Source organism: Lampetra planeri, chromosome 40 (assembly GCF_965212315.1).
Source record: "Lampetra planeri chromosome 40, kcLamPlan1.2.h2, whole genome shotgun sequence".
In the NCBI taxonomy this organism is placed as follows: domain Eukaryota; kingdom Metazoa; phylum Chordata; class Hyperoartia; order Petromyzontiformes; family Petromyzontidae; genus Lampetra; species Lampetra planeri.
In genome coordinates, this window is record NC_136146.1 from 10,542,528 (window position 1) to 10,567,658 (window position 25,131).

General features: G+C 54.7%; 1 protein-coding gene across 1 annotated transcript; it reads right to left on the reverse strand.

The window, feature by feature from the left end:
• Positions 1–3,946: 3,946 nt before the first annotated feature.
• LOC144731699 (chemokine-like protein TAFA-5) lies at positions 3,947–18,722 on the reverse strand. Its single transcript, XM_078612876.1, has 4 exons — positions 18,195–18,722; positions 16,483–16,632; positions 15,860–16,020; positions 3,947–4,036 (listed from the first exon to the last, which is right to left on the reverse strand). Exons 1-4 carry the CDS (start codon positions 18,280–18,282, stop codon positions 3,947–3,949), a joined length of 489 nt encoding a protein of 162 aa, XP_078469002.1. The 5' UTR covers positions 18,283–18,722.
• Between the last annotated feature and the right edge of the window lie 6,409 nt (positions 18,723–25,131).

The window sequence follows — 25,131 nt, forward strand, 5'->3', positions numbered from 1 at the left end:
CACGGCCGGTCCTTCCAGGCCCAATCCGTGCCTTCCGGGGCTGCCGGAGCCACCAGACGATCGTCAGCGTCCCGTCCCGTACGATGGACCGGCCAGGCGGACTCGCGCTAAGTCGCGCAACTTTTCCTGACCAACTGAATGAGGGGCCGATGCGGCCGGAGCGTCTCGTCACTGCGTTCCCCATCCGCTCGACCGCTCTATCACCCCGGTTGAGGAGCGAGCGGAGGGGGGGATCGATAGTTACAGAGACACTGGACACGTTTTTTTCTTGGAATTACTTTTATTGTGTTGTTCGTCGGTTTGTACATAGCTTGTTGTCTGGTGTTGTATGTTGTTGTTGACTTTTTATTGTGTTGTTCGTCGGTTTGTACATAGGTTGTTGTCTGGTGTTGTGTCGTTGTGTTGTTGTTGTTGTGTTACGGGGCACACTGGGGGGTGGGGATTTTGTTGTTCTTACTATTGTTGTTGTTGTTGTGTTGTTTAGCAGCCGGGCCGGCTGCGAGCTATGTGGGAGGGGGTGATGTAGTGGTGATACGCGCTGGGGTAAGGATCGTGTGCCAGCGCGTAGTGATTGGCTGTGTGTGTTGGTGACGCGCGCTGACGGTGAAGGATCATGGGTCAGCGCGGGGTCATGGGTTGTGAGGCAGTGATTGGCTGGGTATCGGTGACGCGCGCTGACAGCGAAGGGATCGTGTGGAAGCGTGTGGGGATTGGTCAACTAAGGGGGTGCTCACGTCGCGGTCCGCATACGCTCCGTCTCCCGGGAGGGGAGGCTATATAAGGCGGTGCGCGCAGGCGCACGGGGGGTTGGTGACCAGTGAAGACAGAAGACGGAGGAGGAAGAGATAGGGCCCTGAGGCACCTAGTCCCGCTGTCCTTGTGAGGACCGGGGCCCTGTGTGGCTCAGAGGCGGGGCCTTGGGACCCGGGGCCGAACGTCCGTGTGAGGGCCGGCCCACGGGACCCAGAGGTCAAGACCCACGCCCAAGCTGGGGTGGGTCTGTAGCGCCACGGACGCTACGGGGCTGGAGTGCCCGGGAGCGTGTACCGTGAGCTGTAGTAACCACGCGTGTCAAGTGAGCGTGTAGCGTGAGCTGTAGTAACCACGCGTGTCAAGTGAGCGTGTAGCGTGAGCTGTAGTAACCACCAGTGTCAGGTGGAGTGTGTAGTGTGAGAAATAGTGACCACACGTGTTATTGTGGAAGACAAGTGAAAATAAAGTGTGCTACCCGTCAAGTGGTTTCCCGCCGTCATTCCGAATACTTCACATACAATGAAACAAGAAAAGGTAAAAAATAAAAAAACAGAGCAAGGTAATACAATACACTATTAGACATTATTGTAAAAATTAAAATAAAAGTACATCCCATGAGTTAGTGAAATTTTTAATATTTTAGGCAAGAAATGGCCTGAAATGAGGTTTCGAATTGATATTTGTTTTTCTGGGGGGTGACTGACCCCCAGACCCCTCGAAGATTTGGTCCCCCCCAATGTTGACTCCATGGCTACGGCCTTGGTGTGAGTGAGAGAGTGAGAGAGAGAAAGTGTGAGTGAGAGTAAGAGTGAAAGAGAGAGAAAGTGTGAGTGAGAGTGTGAGATAGAGTGATAGTGTGTGAGTGAGAGAAAGAGTGAGAGAGAGAGAAAGTGTGAGTGAGAGTGTATGAGTGAGTGTGTGTGAGTAAGAGAGTGAGAGAGTCAGAGTCTGTGAGTGAGAGAGAGAGTGAGTGTGTGGGAGACAGAGTGTGTAAGTGAGAGTGTGAGAGAGAGTGAGACTGAGTGAGAGCCTTTGACTTTGAAACCACTTTTATTGCTGCCAGCAGCAACAGCACTGGAGCCGATTTCAACACGACACGAAGTCACCAGGGTGGCGCTGTACCCGCCACGCACAACACAAACACGTCATGTGGTGGTGGTGGAGGTCGTCGCGCACGCCACGCCCCACGACCGAGCACGTGACAAGGTGACAAGGAGGGTGACGTTCACGCCGGTACAGAGAGGGGGCTTTCCCGGCCCCCCAGCGTTCGAAGAAGACGCAGTGCAAGTCACCGGCACGCGAGTAGTACGCGGCCTGCTCCAGCCGGAGCCGCGTCTCGAGCAGGCCCCTGATCACTGGCAGCAGCAGCGCAGAGCAGCCGTAAGTGTCACCTTGCAGTGTCTTCTTCCTCGTCTTGTACACCGCCATCTTGGCTTGGCGCAGACGAAGTTGGCGAGGCCATGGCTCTCGTTAGCCAGGTAAGGCACCACCCCATATACGAAGCTGCTGTTGTAGAAGGGCACCCCCAGTTTCCTGAAAGTGGTTCCCAAAAGCCGGAACATTATGTTGAGCTGCTGGCAGTTTAAGTACCGGTGGAGCCAGATCCTCCCTGGCACCGTAGAAAGTGCACAAGTCTGGTGCCCCTGGGAGATTCGGCTGAGCCACACAGCAGATGGCAACGTGCAGTGTGCCAATCTCTACTGGAGGTCACCGCAGCGTTTGGCTACAGGAGACTTGTACATGTGTTTCCACTGGGGGGTGGCCGCAATGAGCGGAGAGAAATTATCTCTCCATTTTGTGTCGGGTAGGTCGGCCAGTTCCCGAGAGTGCAGTGCCTTGACGCAGCACGCGTAGAGCGCCGTGTTTGGGGCGCTCGTCAGGGGCACGTCCCTGCAGCCTCGGAGCTTCAGTAGCTTTCCGGAGTCGCTGTGGCCAGAAGGCTGCGTGCAGGAGAAGTGCAACTCAGGGAAGGAGGAGGAGGAGCGGGAGGGGACGGCCGCCACCATCCCCCGGCGCCTCCAGCTTCAGGCGCAGCTCCTGCGTGGCGTGGAGCGACGTCCCGCAGCAGCTTCTCCCCGGTGAGCATGAGCGGAGTCCCCTGTGGTGCCAGGCGATCTCAGCTGCGGTCTTCCACTTACGCTAGTGGCCCTGCACGAGGTCGAAGACTGTCCGCAGCCCTACTGATGTGAAGCGTAGAGCCAGAGTCGTCTCTCCTCTGATCCCCAGGAAGAGGCCATTGCAGGACAAGGGGCTCATTCAGAAGATGTTTGAGGTGGCAGTGTGCACACACTCTGCTCCACTAGAAGCTCCGCCACGCGTCCAAAAGTCTCCGGCAATAACCTGGCAGCCCTCGTGTAGTCGACCAGGCTCAGGTCCAACAGGAAGACCTCCTTTCCGTACCCCAGATGCCTCCCCCCCCCTCATTCCTCAGCAGGGTGAGGGCCGGCGACTTCCAGGGTAGCTCCTCCCATTCGTACAGCAGCCGCCTCATGGTCATGAGCCTGAAGCTCATGAGTTTGGCGATGATGTCCACCAGACCCTGGCCACCCTCACCCACCAGCAGGCAGAGAACCCCTGGCCTGAGCCTGTGCTTCCCATGCCAGACGAAGTGCGCAAGTGAGCGGCTCACTCTGGCGAGTAGCCAGGCCAGAGGCCGGAGGGCCTTGGTCTTGTGCCACAGCACGGATGCTGCCAGGTTGTTAGCAACGAGCACTCGGCCCCTAAAGGACATCTGCACAGCGAGGCGCGACCATGCCAGCAGTTTAGCCTCAATTACGTCGGCCATCTCGGTCCAATTGTTCAGAGCGACGTGTGGTTTCCCCAGGTAGACCCCCCTGGTACTTTATCTGTCACCCTGCCAACCGACTCCCCCTGGGAAGAGCACAGAACGCACGCCGCCCCGCGACCCAAGCACACAGAGGGCCTCGCGCTTGGCCCAGTCGACCCTGGCGGAGGAGGCCCTCTCTCGTACGCCGCCGCCGCCGCCCGGCAGAGTGCGGAGACGTCGTCACGCGCGCCATTGACCGCGACGCTTCGTGTCGTCGTCCGCGTAGGCCGAGAGCCCGACGGCCGCATTCTCACGTCCTGGGACCTTGAGGCCGGTCAGATTTTGTCTCAGGTGGCGTAGGAGCGGCTCAATAGACAGGGGCGTACAGCGGCCGCGCTAGGGGGCATCTCTGTCTGACCCCCCTCGTCACGGGGAAGGGGGCGCCGAGCCTGCTGGTTTATCTTGACGAGGCTGGATGTGGCCCGTGGACGGGAACCTGGCGTGCGAGATGAAGGCCTGGGCCAAAGCCGAGCGACGTGAGGAGTTGAGCCAGCTACCCGTGGCTCACCCTGTCGAAGGCCTTATCCTGATCCAAGAACAGGAGGCCCGAGTCCATGTTGTGAGAGAGAGCGTGTGAGAGAGTGAGAGAGTGAGAGAGAGTGTGAGAGAGAGTAAGAGTGTGAGAGAGTGCATGTGAGAGAGAGTGTGAGAGTGAGAGAGAGAGTGAGGGTGAGAGAGTGAGAGTGTGAGAGAGAGAGTGTGCCGCCCCCATCACCGCCGCCCCCATCACCGCCGCCCCCATCACCGCCGCCCCCATCACCGCCGCCCCGATCACCGCCGCCCCCATCACCGCCGCCCCCATCACCGCCGCCCCCATCACCGCCGCCCCCATCACCGCCGCCCCCATCACCGCCGCCCCATCACCGCCGCCCCCATCACCGCCGCCCCCATCACCGCCGCCCCCATCACCCCCGCACACATCACCGCCGCCCCCCATCACCCCCGCACACATCACCGCCGCCCCCATCACCCCCGCACACATCACCGCCGCCCCCATCACCCCCGCACACATCACCGCCGCCCCCATCACCCCCGCACACATCACCGCCGTCCCCCATCACCGCCTCCCCCATCACCACTGCTGTGCGAATCAATGAGAGTGGGGGGAGGGGCTGGGGGGAGGAGCTGGGGGGAGGGGCTGGGGGGGTCAGGTGTAATTGACGCGTGCGAGGCCGTGCAGGGATCCAATTAGGGAGCGCGTGAGGCGCGGTAATTAGCGTGGAGAGCGGTGGAAAGAGAGTGGAGAGAGATCGGGAGAGATGGGGAGAGAGAGTGGAGGGAGAGTGGAGAGAGATGGGGAGAGCGGTGGAGAGAGAATGGAGAGAGAGTGGAGGGAGATGGGGAGAGAGAGTGGAGAGAGATGGGGAAAGAGAGTGGAGGGAGAGTGGAGAGAGATGGGGAGAGCGGTGGAGGGAGAGTGGAGAGAGAGTGGAGAGAGATGGGGAGAGCAGTGGAGGGAGAGTGGAGGGAGAGTGGAGGGAGATGGGGAGAGAGAGTGGAGAGAGATGGGGAGAGAGAGTGGAGGGAGAGTGGAGAGAGATGGGGAGAGCGGTGGAGAGAGAGTGGAGGGAGAGTGGAGAGAGAGTGGAGGGAGAGTGGAGAGAGAGTGGAGGGAGAGTGGAGAGAGATGGGGAGAGCAGTGGAGGGAGAGTGGAGGGAGAGTGGAGGGAGATGGGGAGAGAGAGTGGAGAGAGATGGGGAGAGAGAGTGGAGGGAGAGTGGAGAGAGATGGGGGAGAGCGGTGGAGAGAGAGTGGAGGGAGAGTGGAGAGAGAGTGGAGGGAGAGTGGAGAGAGATGGGGAGAGAGGGAGGGAGAGTGGAGGGAGAGTGGAGAGCTGTGGAGGGAGAGTGGAGAGAGATGGGGAGAGAGAGAAGGAGGGAGAGTGGAGAGAGATGGGGAGAGCGGTGGAGGGAGAGTGGAGAGAGAGTGGAGAGAGATGGGGAGAGATGGAGGGAGAGTGGAGAGAGATGGGGAGAGCGGTGGAGGGAGAGTGGAGAGAGATGGGGAGAGAGGGAGGGAGAGTGGAGGGAGAGTGGAGAGCGGTGGAGGGAGAGTGGAGAGAGATGGGGAGAGAGGGAGGGAGAGGGGCGGGAGAGTGTGGAGACGGAGGGAGAGAGACGGAGGCAACTCTACTCCAGCCCGACGTACAACCGCATCGGTGACCTCAGCTGGAGCATCGCCCACGGCACCGTCACAACCAACGCCTCCCTGGCGCGCTTCACCGACACGTCCCCGGAGTGCCGGTTCTGCGGTAAAGTGGAGACGGTGGCGCACCAATACGTGGAGTGCAAGAGCCTGGACTTGTTGTTCAAGGTCCTGAGAAACATACTCCTAAAGTTCAGCCTCCACTTCTCCCCGACGGTCCTCATCTTTGGATATCAAAAAGGCGACGGACCCCAACATCTTCAGGGGCTGGTCAACGTGCTCGTCGGCTACGCCAAGCTCGTCATATACAGGGCGAGGAAGGTGGGCCTGGAGGGGAAACGTCCGGCCAGCAGCCTGGACATCTTGCGCGCTCTGCTCGGAGCCCCCAGGGTGTGTGGGCTGGAGTTCCGCCATGCGCGGCTGACCCACGCCGTGCCGGCCTTCAAGGAGCAGTGGAGCGATGGAGGAGGCCATGTGCTCGGTGGCAGATGACGGGGAGCTCTGCATGCAGTTATGAGCTACCCGTCGGAGGACGTTGGACTGCGAGAAGGGCTGCGTGCAGAACGAGAGAGTGAGCGAGAGAGTGAGCGAGAGAGCGAGCGAGCGAGAGAGCGAGAGGGGGGTTACATTAAAAAAAATTACGAAATGATGAACGAAGCAAAGTGCCGACTACACCGAGCATCTTCTTGTTTCCAGGCGGGGAGAGAGTGGGGAGAGGGCTGGCGGAGTGGGGGGTACGATGGTGGGGGCTGTCAGTGCAGGTGCTGGTGGGTGACAATGGGGCTGGTGGGTGACAATGGGGCCATGAGCGTGGACGGCAGCAGGCGCCGGAGGGGGTTGTGTGGACTCCCAGGAGCCACGCCCCCTGGCGCAGTCGCCCGCGTGTCGCTCTCTCTCCCATCTCCCCTTTTAGCTCTCTCTGTGTCTCTATCCCTGTGTGTGTGTCTCTGTGTGTCTCTATCTGTGTGTGTGTGTGTCTCTGTGTGTCTCTATCTCTGTGAGTGTGTCTCTGTGTGAGTCTCTCTCTGTGTGTGTCTCTCTATGTGAGTCTCTGTGTGTCTCTCTCTGTGTGTCTCTCGCTGCGTGTGTGTGTCTCTCTCTGTGTGTGTCTCTCTCTCTGTGTCTGTCTCTCTCTGTGTGTCTCTCTGTGTGTGTCTCTCTCTCTGTGTCTCTGTGTGTGTCTCTCTGTGTGTGTCTCTGTATGTCTCTGTGTGTGTCTCTGTATGTCTCTGTGTGTGTCTCTGTGTGTCTCTCTCTGTGTGTGTCTCTGTGTGTCTCTCTCTGTGTGTGTCTCTATGTGTGTCTCTCTCTGTGTGTGTCTCTATGTGTGTCTCTCTCTGTGTGTGTCTCGCTGTGTGTTTCTGTGTGTGTGTCTCTCTCTGTGTGTCTCTCTGTGTGTGTCTCTCTCTGTGTGTGTCTCTCTCCACTTCTGGCGCCTCGCTCCGCGTGTCGCATTGTCCGACGCCCCGGGGGCAGCAGCGAGCGACACGCCCCCCCCCAACCCCTTTCACCTCCCTATTGACCCCCCCCCCCTATTGACCCCCCCCTATTGCCCTCCCCTCTGAGTTGCTCTGCTCGGCAACTTCGTCAATTATTGTGCGGACGACTCAGCCACCGGTTGCGAGTTGGTTGCAAGCAACCTGATTGCTGTCCGTCTGTGTGTGTGTCTGTGTGTGTGTCTGTGTGTGTGTGTCTGTGTGTGTCTGTGTGTGTGTCTGTGTGTGTGTGTCTGTGTGTGTCTGTGTGTGTGTGTCTGTGTGTGTGTCTGTGTGTATCTGTGTGTGTGTCTGTGTGTCTGTGTGTGTGTCTGTGTGTGTGTCTGTGTGTGTCTGTGTGTCTGTGTCTGTCTGTGTGTGTGTGTTTGTCTCTGTGTGTCTGTGTGTGTGTCTGTGTGTGTCTGTGTGTATCTGTGTGTGTGTCTGTGTGTGGCCTCAAGGTGCACATGGCCTGGCACAAGCGTCGTGGTGACGTCACCACCACTTCGTGGCGAATGGCGGTTGTTGTTGTATGTCCCTGTGTTTGTCTTTGTGTGTCTGTGCTTCGATTCCCGCTCACGCCATCACCAGTGGCGAATATCTGAAGCAGTCCTGGGCCTCCTCTATGTCGACTCAGCCTAAAATGAGTTTTAGTGCGGTGTAAAAACATCGCCACTGGGGAGACAAAGGCGGCCGGGCGTAGTGCTGGCTCACCCACCCCCTCGTGTGCCGTGCCGGCCTTCATAGTTGCCGCTCGCTCACAGCACTTGCCCCTGCAGCCTGCCAAGGCTACACGGGGGTTCGCTGTCATTTGCGTCTCGTGAAACATGAGCGATGCACGCGTTGTCCTTTTGAGACAACATGCAACTGTTAAACACACAAACACACACAGACACATACACACAGACACACACAGACACACACAGACACACACACACAGACACACAGACACACACAAACACACACATACACACACACACAGACACACACAAACACACACAGACACACACAGACACACACACAGACAGACACACACAGACACACACAAACACACACACACAGACACACACACACAGACACACAAAGATCTCTCTTTGTTTCGCCAGGCAAGGCCCCTCTGACCTGTCGTAGTTTTTTCTTCAGAAGTGACCTGGCCGCCACAAATGACGAAGTGGCTTATCACGTGGCAATGTGTAGCAGCAGCCAAACGCTCTAAACGCGTGTGGCGACGTCGATTCTAAATGTGGAGGGGAAACCCGGAGGACCCGGAGACAAAATACACACAGAGAGAGACGCACCGCAGACTCCACACAGAGAGAGACACGCAGACTCCACACAGAGAGAGACACCGCAGACTCCACACAGAGAGAGACACGCAGACTCCACACAGAGAGAGACACGCAGACTCCACACAGAGAGAGACACGCAGACTCCACACAGAGAGAGACACCGCAGACTCCACACAGAGAGAGACACGCAGACTCCACACAGAGAGAGACACGCAGACTCCACACAGAGAGAGAGACACACAGACTCCACACAGAGAGAGAGACACACCGCAGACTCCACACAGAGAGAGACACAGACTCCACACAGAGAGAGACAGACTCCACACAGAGAGAGACACGCAGACTCCACACAGAGAGAGACACACAGACTCCACACAGAGAGAGACAGACTCCACACACAGAGAGACACGCAGACTCCACACAGAGAGAGACACACAGACTCCACACAGAGAGAGACAGACTCCACACAGAGAGAGACACGCAGACTCCACACAGAGAGAGACACACAGACTCTAAACAGAGAGAGACACGCAGACTCCACACAGAGAGAGACACGCAGACTCCACACAGAGAGAGACACGCAGACTCCACACAGAGAGAGACACACAGACTCCACACAGAGAGAGACACACAGACTCCACACAGAGAGAGACACACAGACTCAACACAGAGAGAGACACACAGACTCCACACAGAGAGAGACACGCAGACTCCACACAGAGAGAGACACGCAGACTCCACACAGAGAGAGACACGCAGACTCCACACAGACTCCACACAGAGAGCAGCAGGCGTCAGGGGCGGCTTGGAACCCGCGACCTCCTGCAGACCAGGCGAGGGAGTCCCAGCAGCAGTAGCACTCGAGTCCACCTCTAGTCCACCCTGCTCGAGTCGACCATTCTGTAGTCAACCGCCCGTCCTAAGCGACGTTTGCCCAGCAGTGGCGCCTTCCCCACTCGTCGCAGCTGCCACTGGGGGTGACCCTAGGCTAGACCACAGCAGCAGTCATCACCACCCCTACTGTCAGTAGACTGACGCACAGAGAGAGCTGCCACTGGGGGTGACCCTAGGCTAGACCACAGCAGCAGCATCAGCAGCAGCAGTCATCACCACCCCTACTGTCAGTAGACTGACGCACAGAGAGAGCTGCCACTGGGGGGGGCCCTAGGAATGTTTGAGGTGCCAGGCCATGTACGTGTTGAGTGAAGGAGACACTTAAGCAGTGATGTGAATGTAAAAGTAATAATAATCATAACCACGACAACTACAATAGCAATCATTAATATTATTTATAAGGAAATATCGTGAAAATCAAACTGGACACCGACGCGGCCACGGGTCGTGCATTCGCGCACAGAGACACAGAGACACACACAGAGACACACAGAGACACACACAGAGACACAGAGACACACACACAGACACACAGAGACTCACACAGAGAGACACAGATAGACTCACACAGAGACATGTAGAGACACAGAGAGACACACACAGAGAGACTAACACAGAGAGACACAGAGACACAGAGAGACTCACACAGAGAGACACAGAGAGACACAAAGAGACACACAGAGAGACACAGAGAGACTCACACAGAGAGACACAGAGAGACACAGAGAGACTCACACAGAGAGACACAGAGACTAACACAGAGAGACACACACAGAGAGACACAGAGAGACACAGAGAGACTCACACAGAGAGACTCACACAGAGAGACACACACAGAGAGACACAGAGTAACACAGAGAGACTAACACAGAGAGACACAGAGAGACACAGAGACACACAGACACACACAGAGACACACATAGACACAGAGAGAGACACACACAGAGACACACAGAGACACAGACACAGAGAGACACAGAGAGATACACACAGGGAGACACACAAAGACACACACACAGGGCGACACACAGAGACACACAGAGACACACACAGGGATACACACAAAGACACACACACAGGGAGACACAGAGAGACTCACACAGAGACACAGACACACACAGAGACACAGAGAGACACAGAGAGACTCACACAGAGAGACACAGAGACTAACACAGAGAGACACACACAGAGAGACACAGAGAGACACAGAGAGACTCACACAGAGAGACTCACACAGAGAGACACAGAGTAACACAGAGAGACTAACACAGAGAGACACAGAGAGACACAGAGACACACAGACACACACAGAGACACACATAGACACAGAGAGAGACACACACAGAGACACACAGAGACACAGACACAGAGAGACACAGAGAGATACACACAGGGAGACACACAAAGACACACACACAGGGCGACACACAGAGACACACAGAGACACACACAGGGATACACACAAAGACACACACACAGGGAGACACAGAGAGACTCACACAGAGACACAGACACACACAGAGACACAGAGAGACACAGAGAGACTCACACAGACACAGAGAGACTCACACAGAGACACACACAGTGACACACACACAGAGACACACACAGAGATACAGAGAGACTCACACAGAGACACACACAGAGACACACAGAGACACAAAGAGAGACGCAGAGAGACACACACAGAGACACACACAGAGAGACACACAGAGAGACTCCCACAGAGAGACACACAGAGAGAGACACACACAGAGACACACACACACAGAGACTCACACAGAGAGACACAGAGAGACTCACACGGAGAGACTCACACAGAGAGACACAGAGAGACTCACACAGAGAGACACACACAGAGAGACACACACAGAGACACAACACACAGACACACACACACACAGAGACTCACACAGAGAGACACAGAGAGACTCACATGGAGAGACTCACACAGAGAGACACAGAGAGACTCACACAGAGAAACACACAGGGAGACACACAGAGACACAGACTCACACAGAGAGACATACACAGAGAAACTCACACAGAAACACACACACAGACTCACACAGAGACACACACAGAGAGACTCACACAGAGACACAGAGAGACACAGAGACTCACACAGAGAGACACAAAGAGACTAACACAGAGAGACACAGAGAGACTAACACAGAGAGACTCACACAGATAGACTCACAGAGAGACACAGAGAGACACACACAGAGACACACACAGAGAGACACACACAGAGATACACAGAGAGACACACACAGAGAGACAGAGAGACACAGAAAGACTAACACAAAGAGACTCACACAGAGACACACAGAGACACAGAGAGGCAGAGAGAGACTAACACAGAGAGACACAGAGAGACTCACACAGAGAGACTCACACAGAGAGACACAGAGAGACACACACAGAGAGACAGAGAGACTAACACAGAGAGACTCACGCAGAGACACACAGAGAGACACAGAGACTCACACAGAGAGACACAGAGAGACTAACAGAGAGACACAGAGAGACTCACAGAGAGACACGGCCATGAGCCCTTTCCCATGCACACCACGTGCTCTGCTGTGCTTCTCTCCCACTCTCGTTCTGTATTCCTTCGCAGTTCACCAGATACGTCTCTGTGTGAGTATGTGGGTCCCTGTGTGAGTCTGTGGTTCTCGGTGTGAGTATGTGGGTCTCTGTGTAAGTCTGTGGGTCTCTGTGTGAGACTATGGGTCTCTGTGTGAGTGTGTGGGTCTCTGTGTGAATCGGTGGGTCTCTATGTGAGTCTGTGGGTCTCTGTGTGAGCTTGTGGGTCTCTGTGTGACTCTGTGGGTCTCTGTGTGAGTCTGTGGGTCTCTGTGTGAGTCTGTGGGTCTCTGTGTGAGTCTGTGGGTCTCTGTATGTGTCTGTGGGTCTCTGTGTGAGTCTCTGTGTGAATCAGTGGGCCTCTGTGTGAGTCTCTATGTGAGTCTGTGGGTCTCTGTGTGAGTCTATATGTCTCTGTGTGATCAGTCTATGGGTCTCTGAGTTATTAGTCTATGGGTCTCTGAGTGATGAGTCTCTAAGTGATAAGTCTATGGGTCTCTGTGTGATGAGTCTATGGGTATCTGTATGATGAGTCTGTGTGTCTCTGAATGACGAGTCAATGGATCTCTGAGTGAATCTATGGGTCTCTGTGTCGTGAGTCTATAGGTATCTGAATGATTAATCTATGGGTCTCTGTGTAGTGAGTCAATGGGTCTCTGTGGGAGTCTATGGGTATCTGAGTGATGAATCTGTGGGTCTCTGTGTAGTGAGTCTATGGGTCTCTGTGTAGTGAGTCTATGGTTCTCTGTGTGATGAGTCTATGTGTCTCTGTGTAGTGAGTCTATGGGTCTCTGTGTGATGATTCAATGGGTCTCTGTGTGATGAGTCTATGGGTCTCTGTGTGATGATTCTATGGGTCTCTGTGTAGTGAGTCGATGGGTCTCTGTGTGATAAGTCTATGGGTCTCTGAGTGATGAGTCTGTGGGTCTCTGAGTGATGAGTCTATGGGTCTCTGTGTAGTGAGTCTATGGGTCTCTGTGTAGTGAGTCTATAGGTATTTATGTGATGAGTCAATTGGTCTCTGTGTAGTGAGTCTATGGTTCTCTGTGTGATGAGTCTATGTGTCTCTGTGTAGTGAGTCTATGGGTCTCTGTGTGATGATTCAATGGGTCTCTGTGTGATGAGTCTATGGGTCTCTGTGTGATGATTCTATGGGTCTCTGTGTAGTGAGTCGATGGGTATCTGTGTGATAAGTCTATGGGTCTCTGAGTGATGAGTCTGTGGGTCTCTGTGTAGTGAGTCTATGGGTCTCTGTGTAGTGAGTCTATAGGTATTTATGTGATGAGTCAATTGGTCTCTGTGTAGTGAGTCTATGGATCTCTGTGTAGTGAGTTTATGGGTCTCTGTGTGATGAGTCTATGGGTCTCTGTTTGCTGGGTCGATAGAGCCGCGCCAACCCGGAAGGATGGAGACGTGAGGCTCCAGGCAGGCTCTGGGCACTGACCCCCCCCCCCACTCCAGAGCTCCTGGGTTCAACTCCCGTGCGAGGGCATCTCCTCCCTCTTTCTCTCTGTCTCGTAAACGCTCAAAAGGTTCACATTGGCCGTACCAGAGCCGCTGGGCTGGTATAGCTGGGTTCGATTCATGGGTCTGGGTGTCTCTCTCTCACCCTCACGCTCTCCCAGCGAGTTCACAATGTGGGTCTCTGTGTGTGAGTCTGTGGGTCTCTGTGTGTGAGTCTATGGGTCTCTGTGCGAGTCTGTGGGTCTCTGTGCGAGTCTGTGGGTCTCTGTGTGTGAGTCTGTGGGTCTACGTGCGAGTCTGTGGGTCTCTGTGCGAGTCTGTGGGTCTCTGTGTGTGAGTCTGTGGGTCTCCGTGCGAGTCTGTGGGTCCCTGTGCGAGTCTGTGGGTCTCTGTGTGTGAGTCTGTGGGTCTCCGTGCGAGTCTATGGGTCTCTATGCGACTCTATGGGTCTCCGTGCGAGTCTGTGCGTCTCTGTGTGAGTCTATGGGTCTCTGTGTGAGTCTATGGGTCTCTGTGTGAGTCTATGGGTCTCTGTGTGAGTCTATGGGTCTCTGTGTGAGTCTATGGGTCTCTGTGTGAGTCTATGGGTCTCTGTGTGAGTCTATGGGTCTCTGTGTTAGTCTGTGGGTCTCTGTGTGAGTCTATGGGTCTCTATGCGAGTCTATGGGTCTCTGTGTGAGTCTATGGGTCTCTGCGAGTCTATGGGTCTCTGTGTGAGTCTATGGGTCACTGTGTGAGTCTGTGGGTCACTGTGTGAGTCTATGGGTCTCTGTGTGAGTCTGTGGGTCTCTGTGTGAGTCTATGGGTCTCTGTGTGAGTCTGTGGGTCTCTGTGAGTCTATGGGTCACTGTGTGAGTCTGTGGGTCACTGTGTGAGTCTATGGGTCTCTGTGTGAGTCTATGGGTCTCTGTGTGAGTCTGTGGGTCACTGTGTGAGTCTATGGGTCTCTGTGTGAGTCTGTGGGCCTCTGTGTGAGTCTATGGGTCTCTGTGTGAGTCTGTGGGTCTCTGTGTGCGTCTATGGGTCTCTGTGTGAGTCTATAGGTCTCTGTGTGAGTCTGTGGGTCTCTGTGTGAGTCTATTGGTCTCTGTGTGAGTCTATGGGTCTCTGTGTGAGTCTATAGGTCTCTGTGTGAGTCTATGGGTCTCTGTGTAAGTCTATGGGTCTCTGTGTGAGTCTATAGGTCTCTGTGTGAGTCTATGGGTCTCTGTGTGAGTCTGTGGGTCTCTGTGTGAGTCTATGGGTCTCTGTGTGAGTCTGTGGGTCTCTGTGAATTTGCGGCACGTCCATTATGAACCCTTCCATTTTTGGCGCCAGCTTAGCACCTTTACCCATCACCCCCTTCATCATCACCCCCATCACCCCCATCATCATCACCCCCATCACCCCCATCATCATCACCCCCATCACCCCCATCATCATCACCCCCATCACCCCCATCATCATCAACCCCATCACCCCCATCATCATCACCCCCATCACCCCCATCATCATCGCCATCATCACCCCCATCATCATCACCCCCATCACCCCCTTCACCCCCATCATCATCACCCCCATCACCCCCATCATCATCGCCATCATCACCCGCATCATCATCGCCATCATCATCACCCCCATCACCCCCATCATCATCACCCCCATCACCCCCATCACCCCCTTCACCCCCATCATCATCACCCCCATCACCCCCATCACCCCCATCATCATCGCCATCATCGCCATCATCGCCATCATCACCATCGCCCTGGCAACAGGCGTGGTGGGTTCTGAGTTGCTCGTCCATGACGTTGACGATGACATCGAACCAACATCCTCCAACAACCTCCACCATCCTCATCATCGTCACCATCATCGCCACCATCATCGCCACCATCATCGCCGTGGCAACAGGCGTGGTGGGTTCTGAGTTGCTCGTCCATGCCGTTGACGATGACATCGCACCAACATCCTCCACCACCACCCTCCACCATCCTCCTCGGGGTCTTCATCATCATCATCATCGTCGTCGTCATCATCGTCACCGCTGCTGCCTTCGTCTTCCCTGGACCGGCGCTCGGGTCGCCATGGAAACGACGTCGAGGGCGGCTGCCGGCCGTCAGACAGAGGCGACCGGGTTGGCGAGAGGCGCGGAGCTCCTCATGCAGGTGCTGTGGTGCCGGCGCACGAGGTCACGACACCTAAGACACAGAGACACAGGGTTAGACACACAGAGACACAGAGACACGAGGTAATACACAGAGACATGAGGTTAGACACGAGAGACGCAAAGACACGGGGTGGTGTTGGTGGTGGTTGCGTTCATGGTGGTCGTTGCAGTGGTTGTGTTGGTGGTTGCAGTGGTGGTGTTGGTGGTGTTCGGTGTTTTGGTGGTGGTGGTTGCAGCAGCGGTTGCGGTGGGTGCGTTGGTTGTGGTGGTTGCCATGGTTGCGTGTGGTTGCGGTGGTGGCATCACCGTGGTGGTCTTGAGGCGCCCTCCAGGCCGGCTGCAGGTCCAGCCGGCACGGCCTCGCAGCGGGCGGCACTGCTCTCCCGCCACGCACGGCCGCATCTCGCACCACGCACGCACGCGCACCACGTGGGCTGGGGGGTGGGCACCGCGGGGGGGGGGGGGGCACCCCGGGGGGGATGGGGTCATGTGGGGGTGGGGTAATGGGGTCACAGGGGGGGGGGGTCACGGGGGGTGGGATCACGGGAGGACAGGGTCACAGGTTCACGTGGGGATGGAGTAATGGGGTCAGAGTATTGGGGACTGGGCTCACTTTGAAGGTTTCAATCTGGAGCAAGGGCACGGATAGGGGTTAAGGGTCAATGTGAGCTGTGTGTCTGCGTGCGTCTCCCCCTGTCTCACCGTGTCACCGTGTCCTCCCCGTGTCTCCTGCCGTGTCACCATGTCGCCGTGTCTGTCCCCCATGTGTGTCCCTGTGGAGTGTCTCCCCGTGTCCCCCGTCTCCCCATGTCCTTCCCTGTCCGCGTGTCCCCCCCCCCCCCCCGTGTCTCCCCGTGTCTCCCTAGTGCCCCCCCCCCCCCCTTGCCGTGCCTCACCGTCCACGCATGCCGGCTGCCCCAGCGTGGTGCCTGCCACCTGTCCCCGGCGGCAAGCGCAGCGCGCCGTCTGCGTGGAGACGGCGCGGCGCGACTCCACCTCCTCGTGCGACAGCGTCACCACCTCGCACGTGCCCACCGCCAGCTGGCCTGCAACCACCACCACCATCGCCACCATCGTCAACAACACCACCACCATCGTCAACAACACCACCACCATCTACATCAACACCACCACCATCGTCAACAACACCACCACCATCGTCAACAACACCACCACCATCGTCAACAACACCACCAACGTCGTCAACAACACCACCACCATCGTCAACAACACCACCACCATCGTCAACAACACCACCACCGTCGTCAACAACACCACCACCATCGTCAACAACACCACCACCATCTACAACAACACCACCACCATCGTCAACAACACCACCACCACCATCGTCAACAACACCACCACCATCTACAACAACACCAACACCATCGTAAACAACACCACCACCATCTACAGCAACACCACCACCATCAAAATCAACAACACCATCAACATCAACAACATCAACAACACCAACACCACCATCTACATCAACAAGACCACCATCAACAACATCAACAACACCACCATCTACATCAGCACAACCACCATCAACACCGTCAACAACTCCAGCACTATCTACATCAACAACACCACCATCAACAACATCAACAACACCACCATCTACATCAACAACACCACCATCTACATCAACACCACCACCATCAACAACATCAACAATACCAACACTATCTACATCAACAACACCACCATCAACAACATCTACAACAACACCACCATCTACATCAACAACACCACCATCTACATCAACACCACCATCAACAACACCAACACCACCACCATCTACATCAACACCACCATCAAAAACATCATACACCATCACCACCGTCAGCACCATCACGAACATCATCAACATCATCACCATCACTACCATCACGAGCATCATCAACATGATCACCATCACTACCATCACCACCATCACGAGCATCATCAGCATCAGCACCATCAATACCATCAGCACTATCACAAGCATTATCAACATCATCATCACCACCGTTAACATCATCACAAGCATCATCAAGATCATCAACATCACCACCATACCACTGTAGAGGAGTAAAATGGGGACGTGACGTCAGGTGTGCCGTTCAGTGCGATGACGTCACGTCTCCTAGGGTACTTAAGGGAGACCCCGTGACGTAAGCGGGGTCACTGTGGGAACGGGTAGAGTAAGCAGGGTGAAGAGGGAACCAGGGGTAGAGAGAGGGATCGAGTGGTGAGTCTGGGGAGAAGCCGGTGGTAGCCGTAGAGGTGCTTCTCTCTCCGCTCGGTGGAGTCGGCAGAGTCCACGATCCGACACGAGAGAGAGAGACCGGAGCTAGCCGGCAGGGACCCGGACTCAGAGTAGGACCCCTAGCCCCTGGGAGTTGTGTACCCTGCTGTGTAATATTGTAACAGCTTTAATAAACCCTGGCGGAAGCCCTTAACTTACCTCCGTCTCCGAGTACGTCCGTGGGAACTTCTCTACACCACCAACAGCAACATCACGAGCATTATCAACATCACCACTACCGTCAGCACCATCAGGAGCATCATCAACATCATCACCATCGCCACTGTCAGGGTGACGTGGTGTAACCCTCACCTTCTCGCAGGAGACGGAGGCCGATACAGAAGATGATGGCAGAGATGGTTGCGGACAGGAGAAGGCAGCAGGCACAGCGAGGAGACATCGCGGGCACTCTCACGGCAGACTTGGAGGGGTGAGAGTCTCATAGAGAGTCCACAGCTCTCGTGGACTGTGACCCGACCCTCACTCCAGCGGGTCCACAGGTTCTCTGGCAGTCCACAGGTCTCGTGGGCTGTGACCCAACTGGTCACTCAAGCAGGTCCACAGGTTCTCTGTGAGTCGACAGGTCCCTTAGTAGCAACCTTTCATAGTCTGAGCATTGTTCAGCAGCAGCAGCATCACCACTAAGGCCTTTGGGGTTCCTCAAGAGGATCTCTGCTGGGACTCCACAACAACCTCCAGAAGTCCAGCGGTCCTCACGCGCCTCTCATTCCTACATGGACCAGACCTGCTGGTGGAAATCCACACACCACAAACACCACCCACACACCACACACACCACACACACCACACACACACACCACACGCACATACACACCACACACACCACACACGAACCACACACACCACACACACCACACACGAACCACACACACACACCACACGCACACACACACACCACACGCACACACACACCACACACACCACACACACCACACACGAACCACACACACACACACCACACGCACACACACACCACACACACCACACAAGTTGGCAATTCTCTTCCAGCTGAGAGAATCTTGCATGGGCATTAGGTACCCTCCAGATAGTCCTAACAGATAGTCCTACTGGGTAGTCCTACTGAGTAATCCTACTGAGTAATCCTACTGGGTAATCCTACTGAGTAAATCTACTGAGTAATCCTACTGGGTAATCCTACTGGGTAATCCTACTGGGTAGTCCTACTGAATAGTCCTACTGAATAGTCCTACTGCAGCTTATTCCAAAAGCATCGGCAATTAGTCGATGGCTCCTTACGATCTCCTAGATGAATACTGTTACGTTATTTGTGTGTGTACGTTGAACTTCTTTTGCACCGTACGTAGCCAACCGCACCAATCAGAGGTGCGGAATATTACTTGACGTCCACTAATATTGTTGACGATGACGATGGAGGTGTTGGATGGTTATTCTTCAAAGTGGAAACGATGATAATACAAATAATGACGATGATGATGATGACGACAACGATGTTGATGAAGACGATGATGATGATAACGATGACGATCATGTTGATGATGATGACGATGATGATGACGACGACGATGATGATGACGACGACGATGACGATGTTGATGACAACGATGATGATGTTGATGAAGACGACGACGATGATGATGCCGATGATGTTGATGATGATGACGACGACAACGATGATCATGGCAGTGGGTGGTCATCCTTCTAAGTGGCGATGTCCCTGCTACTCGCCAACTCTCTCTTGACCCACCTCAACCCAGCAGCAACTCGGACATGGCGGCAGTGGTGGTGGTGGTGGAGCCCAGCTGCTGGCCGCCGCTGCTACCGCCGCTCTCTCAGCCTTGCCCACACCACCAGCTCACGGGGGTGGGGGGGGGGACGAAACCGATCTTCCGGAGCGACGGGCGGATCGTTCCGAGTTGCAGAATGCGCTGCCCGCGGCTCTCCCCGGCTTCTCACCAAGGATCGGCGCCACCGCCCGGTGACTGCCCCCCCCCCCCCCCCCCGGCACTGCCGACCGGCACCACCGCGTGCCAATTCTCCAGCGCCGCCGCTCCGCCCGTTCGCAGGGCGACTCGCCGGGCGACTAGCTTGGGTGGGTGACTCGGTTGGGAGTTGGCTAACTGGGTGACTTAACCATGGCAATGGCTGGTGGGTGACTAGCTGGGTTAATGCCGGCGGGTGGCCAAGCAGACGATTAAATGGGTGACTAAGTGGCTGGGTCATTAAATGGATGACTCAACGTATAACTGGCTGGGTGGGTGACTTAGTCGATGACTAAATGTGTGACTAGCTGGGCGGGTGGTTGGCTAGATGACTAGGTGGGTGAGTGACAAATTGGACGGGCTACTGTCCGGGAGGGTGACTAGCCCGGTGACTAACTGGATCACTGGACATCCGGGTGACTGGTTGGTTGGCCATGCTACGAGTCGGGCGACCATCTGGCATGGAAAACCGTCTCCGATTCGGCAAATCCTCTCCGATCCGAATTTCTGGTCCAATATCTCCAAACCAGCTCGAGTCCATCCGATCCTGGGTGCGACTCTCTGCTCTCTCCAATCAGATCCAGTGCCCGGTGCAATCCAATCCGGTCCGTGGTAAAATCCGAACAGGTCCGATCTGATCCCTGGTATGGTGAAATCCAATCCGGTCCAGTCGCTGGATACAATCCGGTCTCTACCCTGGTGCGATCCGGTCTCGTGCCCAGTGCTATTCTGTCGGGTCACCAGTGTGATCCGGTCCGGTCTGGCGTGCGATCCGCTCTCGTCCCGGTGCGATCAAATCCAGTCCGGTCCCTGGTAGAATCCGGCCCAGTTCCCGGTGTAATCCGATCTGGTCCCCGGCACAATCCAGTCTCCAGTAGGATCCGTTACAGTGCCCGGTGTGATCCAGTCCGGCTCCCAGTCCAATCCGGTCTGGTTCCTGGTGCGACCCGGTCTGGGCCTCGGTACAATCCGATCCGGTCCGGTGCCCGGTACGATTCGGGTGCGATCTGGTCGGACAAAGCACCAACTGGAATCGCAGAGCGATCCCCAGAGCACAGCATGAGGCCCAGAGACGGCGCCAGCGAGGGAAGATGGTGGTGGAGATTGCTGTGACAGTGGTGGTGGAGTTGGTGGTGGTGGTGGTGGTGGTGGTGGTGGTGGTGGAGATGGTGGTGGAGATTGTTGTGACAGTGGTGGTGGAGTTGGTGGTGGTGGAGATGGTGGTGGTGGAGATGGTGGTGGAGATTGTTGTGACAGTGGTGGTGGTGGTGGTGATGGTGGTGGAAGAGATGATGGTGGTGGTGATGGTGGTGGAGATTGTTGTGACAGTGGTGGTGGTGGTGGTGATGGTGGTGGTGGAAGAGATGATGGTGGTGGTAATGGTGGAGATGACGATGTATTCATGCTGCACTTCTTTCGCACCGTACGTAGCCAACCACGCTCATCGGAGTTATTGATGATGGTGGTGGTGGTGGACGTGATGGTGGGAGTGATGATGGTGACGGTGATGATTGTAACGTTGGTGGTGGTGATGATGATGATGATGATGGCGATGTAATGAAGAGGGTGGTGATTATGGTGAAGATGGTGATGGTGAGATGAAGGTGGTGGTGTTAATGCTGATGGTGAGATGGTGGTGGTGTTAATGCTGATGGTGAGATGGTGATGGTGGTGGTGTTAATGCTGGTGAGATGGTGGTGGTGCTGGTGTTAATGCTGATGATGGTGGTGGTGGTGTTAATGCAGATGGTGAGATGGTGGTGGTGGTGGTGTTAATGCTGATGGTGAGATGGTGGTGGTGGTGGTGGTGTTAATGCTGAAGATGGTGGTGGTGGTGTCAATGCTGATGATGAGATGGTGGTGGTGGTGGTGTTAATTCTGATGATGAGATGGTGGTGGTGGTGTCAATGCTGATGATGAGATGGTGGTGGTGTCAATGCTGATGGTGGTGTCAATGCTGATGATGAGATGGTGGTGGTGGTGGTGTTAATTCTGATGATGAGATGGTGGTGGTGGTGTCAATGCTGATGATGAGATGGTGGTGGTGTCAATGCTGATAATGAGATGGTGGTGGTGGTGGTGACAATGCTGATGATGAGATGGTGGTGGTGGTGTCAATGCTGATGATGAGATGGTGGTGGTGGGAGAGGTGGTGGTGTTAATGCTGATGGTGAGATGGTGGTGGTGGTGGTGTTAATACTGATGGTGAGATAGTGGTGGTGGTGTTATTGCTGATGGTGAGATGGTGGTGGTGGTGGTGTTATTACTGATGGTGAGATGGTGGTGGTGGTGTTATTGCTGATGGTGAGATGGTGGTGGTGGTGGTGGTGTTAATGCTGATGGTGAGATGGTGGTGGTGGTGGTGTCAATGCTGATGGTGGTGTCAATGGTGATGGTGAGATGGTGGTGATGGTGGTGGTGGTGTCAATGCTGATGGTGAGATGGTGGTGGTGGTGTCAATGCTGATGGTGGTGTCAATGGTGATGGTGAGATGGTGGTGATGGTGGTGTCAATGCTGATGATGAGATGGTGGTGGTGGTGTCAATGCTGATGATGAGATGGTGGTGGTGGTGTCAATGGTGATGGTGAGATGGTGGTGATGGTGGTGTCAATGCTGATGGTGAGATGGTGGTGGTGGTGTCAATGCTGATGGTGGTGAGATGGAGGTGGTGAGATGGTGGTGATGGTGGTGGTGGTGTCAATGCTGATGGTGAGATGGTGGTGGTGGTGTCAATGCTGATGGTGGTGTCAATGGTGATGGTGAGATGGTGGTGATGGTGGTGTCAATGCTGATGGTGGTGGTGGTGGTGTTAATGCTGATGGTGAGATGGTGGTGGTGGTGTCAATGCTGATGGTGAGATGGTGGTGGTGTCAATGCTGATGGTGAGATGGTGGTGGTGGTGTCAATGCTGATGGTGGTGTCAATGGTGATGGTGAGATGGTGGTGATGGTGGTGTCAATGCTGATGGTGAGATGGTGGTGGTGGTGTCAATGCTGATGGTGGTGAGATGGTGGTGGATTTGGATTCTCGTAGTCCCTCGGCACTTCTGGTTCTGCAGGACCTTCGGTGATAACTTTCCACAAGTCGGGACTGGCTGCTGCCCCGTGTCACCGCCGCCGTCACTCCGCTGGCTTCTCACGCGGAGTCTGGGTCCAGGCCCCCAAGACCTCGTTACCACTGCCAACGTGTCATTATTATCCCAGTCTGTTGTGCCGCCAACGCGACACGCGGGAGAGTGCTGGCACGTGTGGTGCGACGGGGATAAGCGGATTTCGTTTGAAATTATTTGCAAGAGGAGAAAGAAAAACGAACCTAGGTTAGCCGAAAAATATTTGGAGATGATATCTTGGTTACATTTTTGTTATCAGGCAAACGAAAAACAACATGGTCAGCCATTTGATTTCCTCTCGTAGGCCTTAGGCATAGTGCCTACTGTGGTGTGGGTGGGTGAGTGAGTGGGTGGGTGACTGGGTGAGTGAGTGGGTGAGTGAGTGGGTGTGTGGGTGGCTGGGTGAGTGAGTGGGTGGCTGGGTGAGTGAGTGGGTGAGTGAGTGAGTGGGTGACTGGGTGAGTGAGTGGGTGGCTGGGTGAGTGAGTGGGTGGGTGGTTGGGTGAGTGAGTGGGTGGCTGGGTGAGTGAGTGGGTGACTGGGTGAGTGGGTGAGAGTGTGAGTGTATGAGTGACAGTGTGAGTCTATGAGTGACAGAGTGAGTCTATGGGTGACAGTGTGTGAGTCTATGAGTGACAGTGTGAGTCTATGAGTGACAGTGTGAGTCTATGATTGACAGTGTGAGTCTATGAGTGACAGTGTGAGTCTATGAGTGACAGTTTGAGTCTATGGGTGACAGTGTGAGTCTATGAGTGACAGTGTGAGTCTATGGGTGACAGTGTTGAGTCTATGAGTGTCAGTGTGAGTCTATGAGTGACAGTGTGAGTCTATGATTGACAGTGTGAGTCTATGGGTGACAGTGTGAGTCTATGATTGACAGTGTGAGTCTATGAGTGACAGTGTGAGTCTATGAGTGACAGTGTGAGTCTATGAGTGACAGTGTGAGTCTATGCGTGACAGTGTGAGTCTATGGGTGACAGTGTGAGTCTATGGGTGACAGTCTGAGTATATGAGTGACAGTGTGAGTCTATGGGTGACAGTGTGAGTCTATGGGTGACAGTGTGAGTCTATGGGTGACAGTGTGAGTCTATGAGTGACAGTATGAGACTATGGGTGACAGTGTGAGTCTATGGGTGACAGTGTGAGTCTATGGGTGTCAGTGTGAGTCTATGGGTGTCAGTGTGAGTCTATGAGTGTCAGTGTGAGTCTATGGGTGACAGTGTGAGTCTATGAGTGACAGTGTGAGTCTATGAGTGACAGTGTGAGTCTATGGGTGACAGTGTGAGTCTATGGGTGACAGTGTGAGTCTATGAGTGACAGTGTGAGTCTATGAGTGACAGTGTGAGTCTATGGGTGTCAGTGTGAGTCTATGGGTGATAGTGTGAGTCTATGAGTGACAGTGTGAGTCTATGAGTGACAGTGTGAGTCTATGGGTGTCAGTGTGAGGCTATGGGTGACAGTGTGAGTCTATGAGTGACAGTGTGAGTCTATGAGTGTCAGTGTGAGTCTATGGGTGACAGTGTGAGTCTATGGGTGACAGTGTGAGTCTATGAGTGACAGTGTGAGTCTATGAGTGACAGTGTGAGTCTATGAGTGACAGTGTGAGTCTATGAGTGACAGTGTGAGTCTATGAGTGACAGTGTGAGTCTATGGGTGACAGTGTGAGTCTATGGGTGACAGTGTGAGTCTATGGGTGACAGTGTGAGTCTATGAGTGACAGTGTGAGTCTATGAGTGACAGTGTGAGTCTATGAGTGACAGTGTGAGTCTATGGGTGACAGTGTGAGTCTATGAGTGACAGTGTGAGTCTATGAGTGACAGTGTGAGTCTATGAGTGACAGTATGAGTCTATGGGTGACAGTGTGTGAGTCTATGAGTGACAGTATGAGTCTATGAGTGACAGTGTGAGTCTATGAGTGACAGTATGAGTCTATGGGTGACAGTGTGTGAGTCTATGAGTGACAGTGTGAGTCTATGAGTGACAGTGTGAGTCTATGAGTGACAGTATGAGTCTATGGGTGACAGTGTGTGAGTCTATGAGTGACAGTGTGAGTCTATGGGTGACAGTGTGAGTCTATGAGTGAGAGTGTGAGTCTATGAGTGACAGTGTGAGTCTATAAGTGACAGTGTGAGTCTATGAGTGACAGTGTGAGTCTATG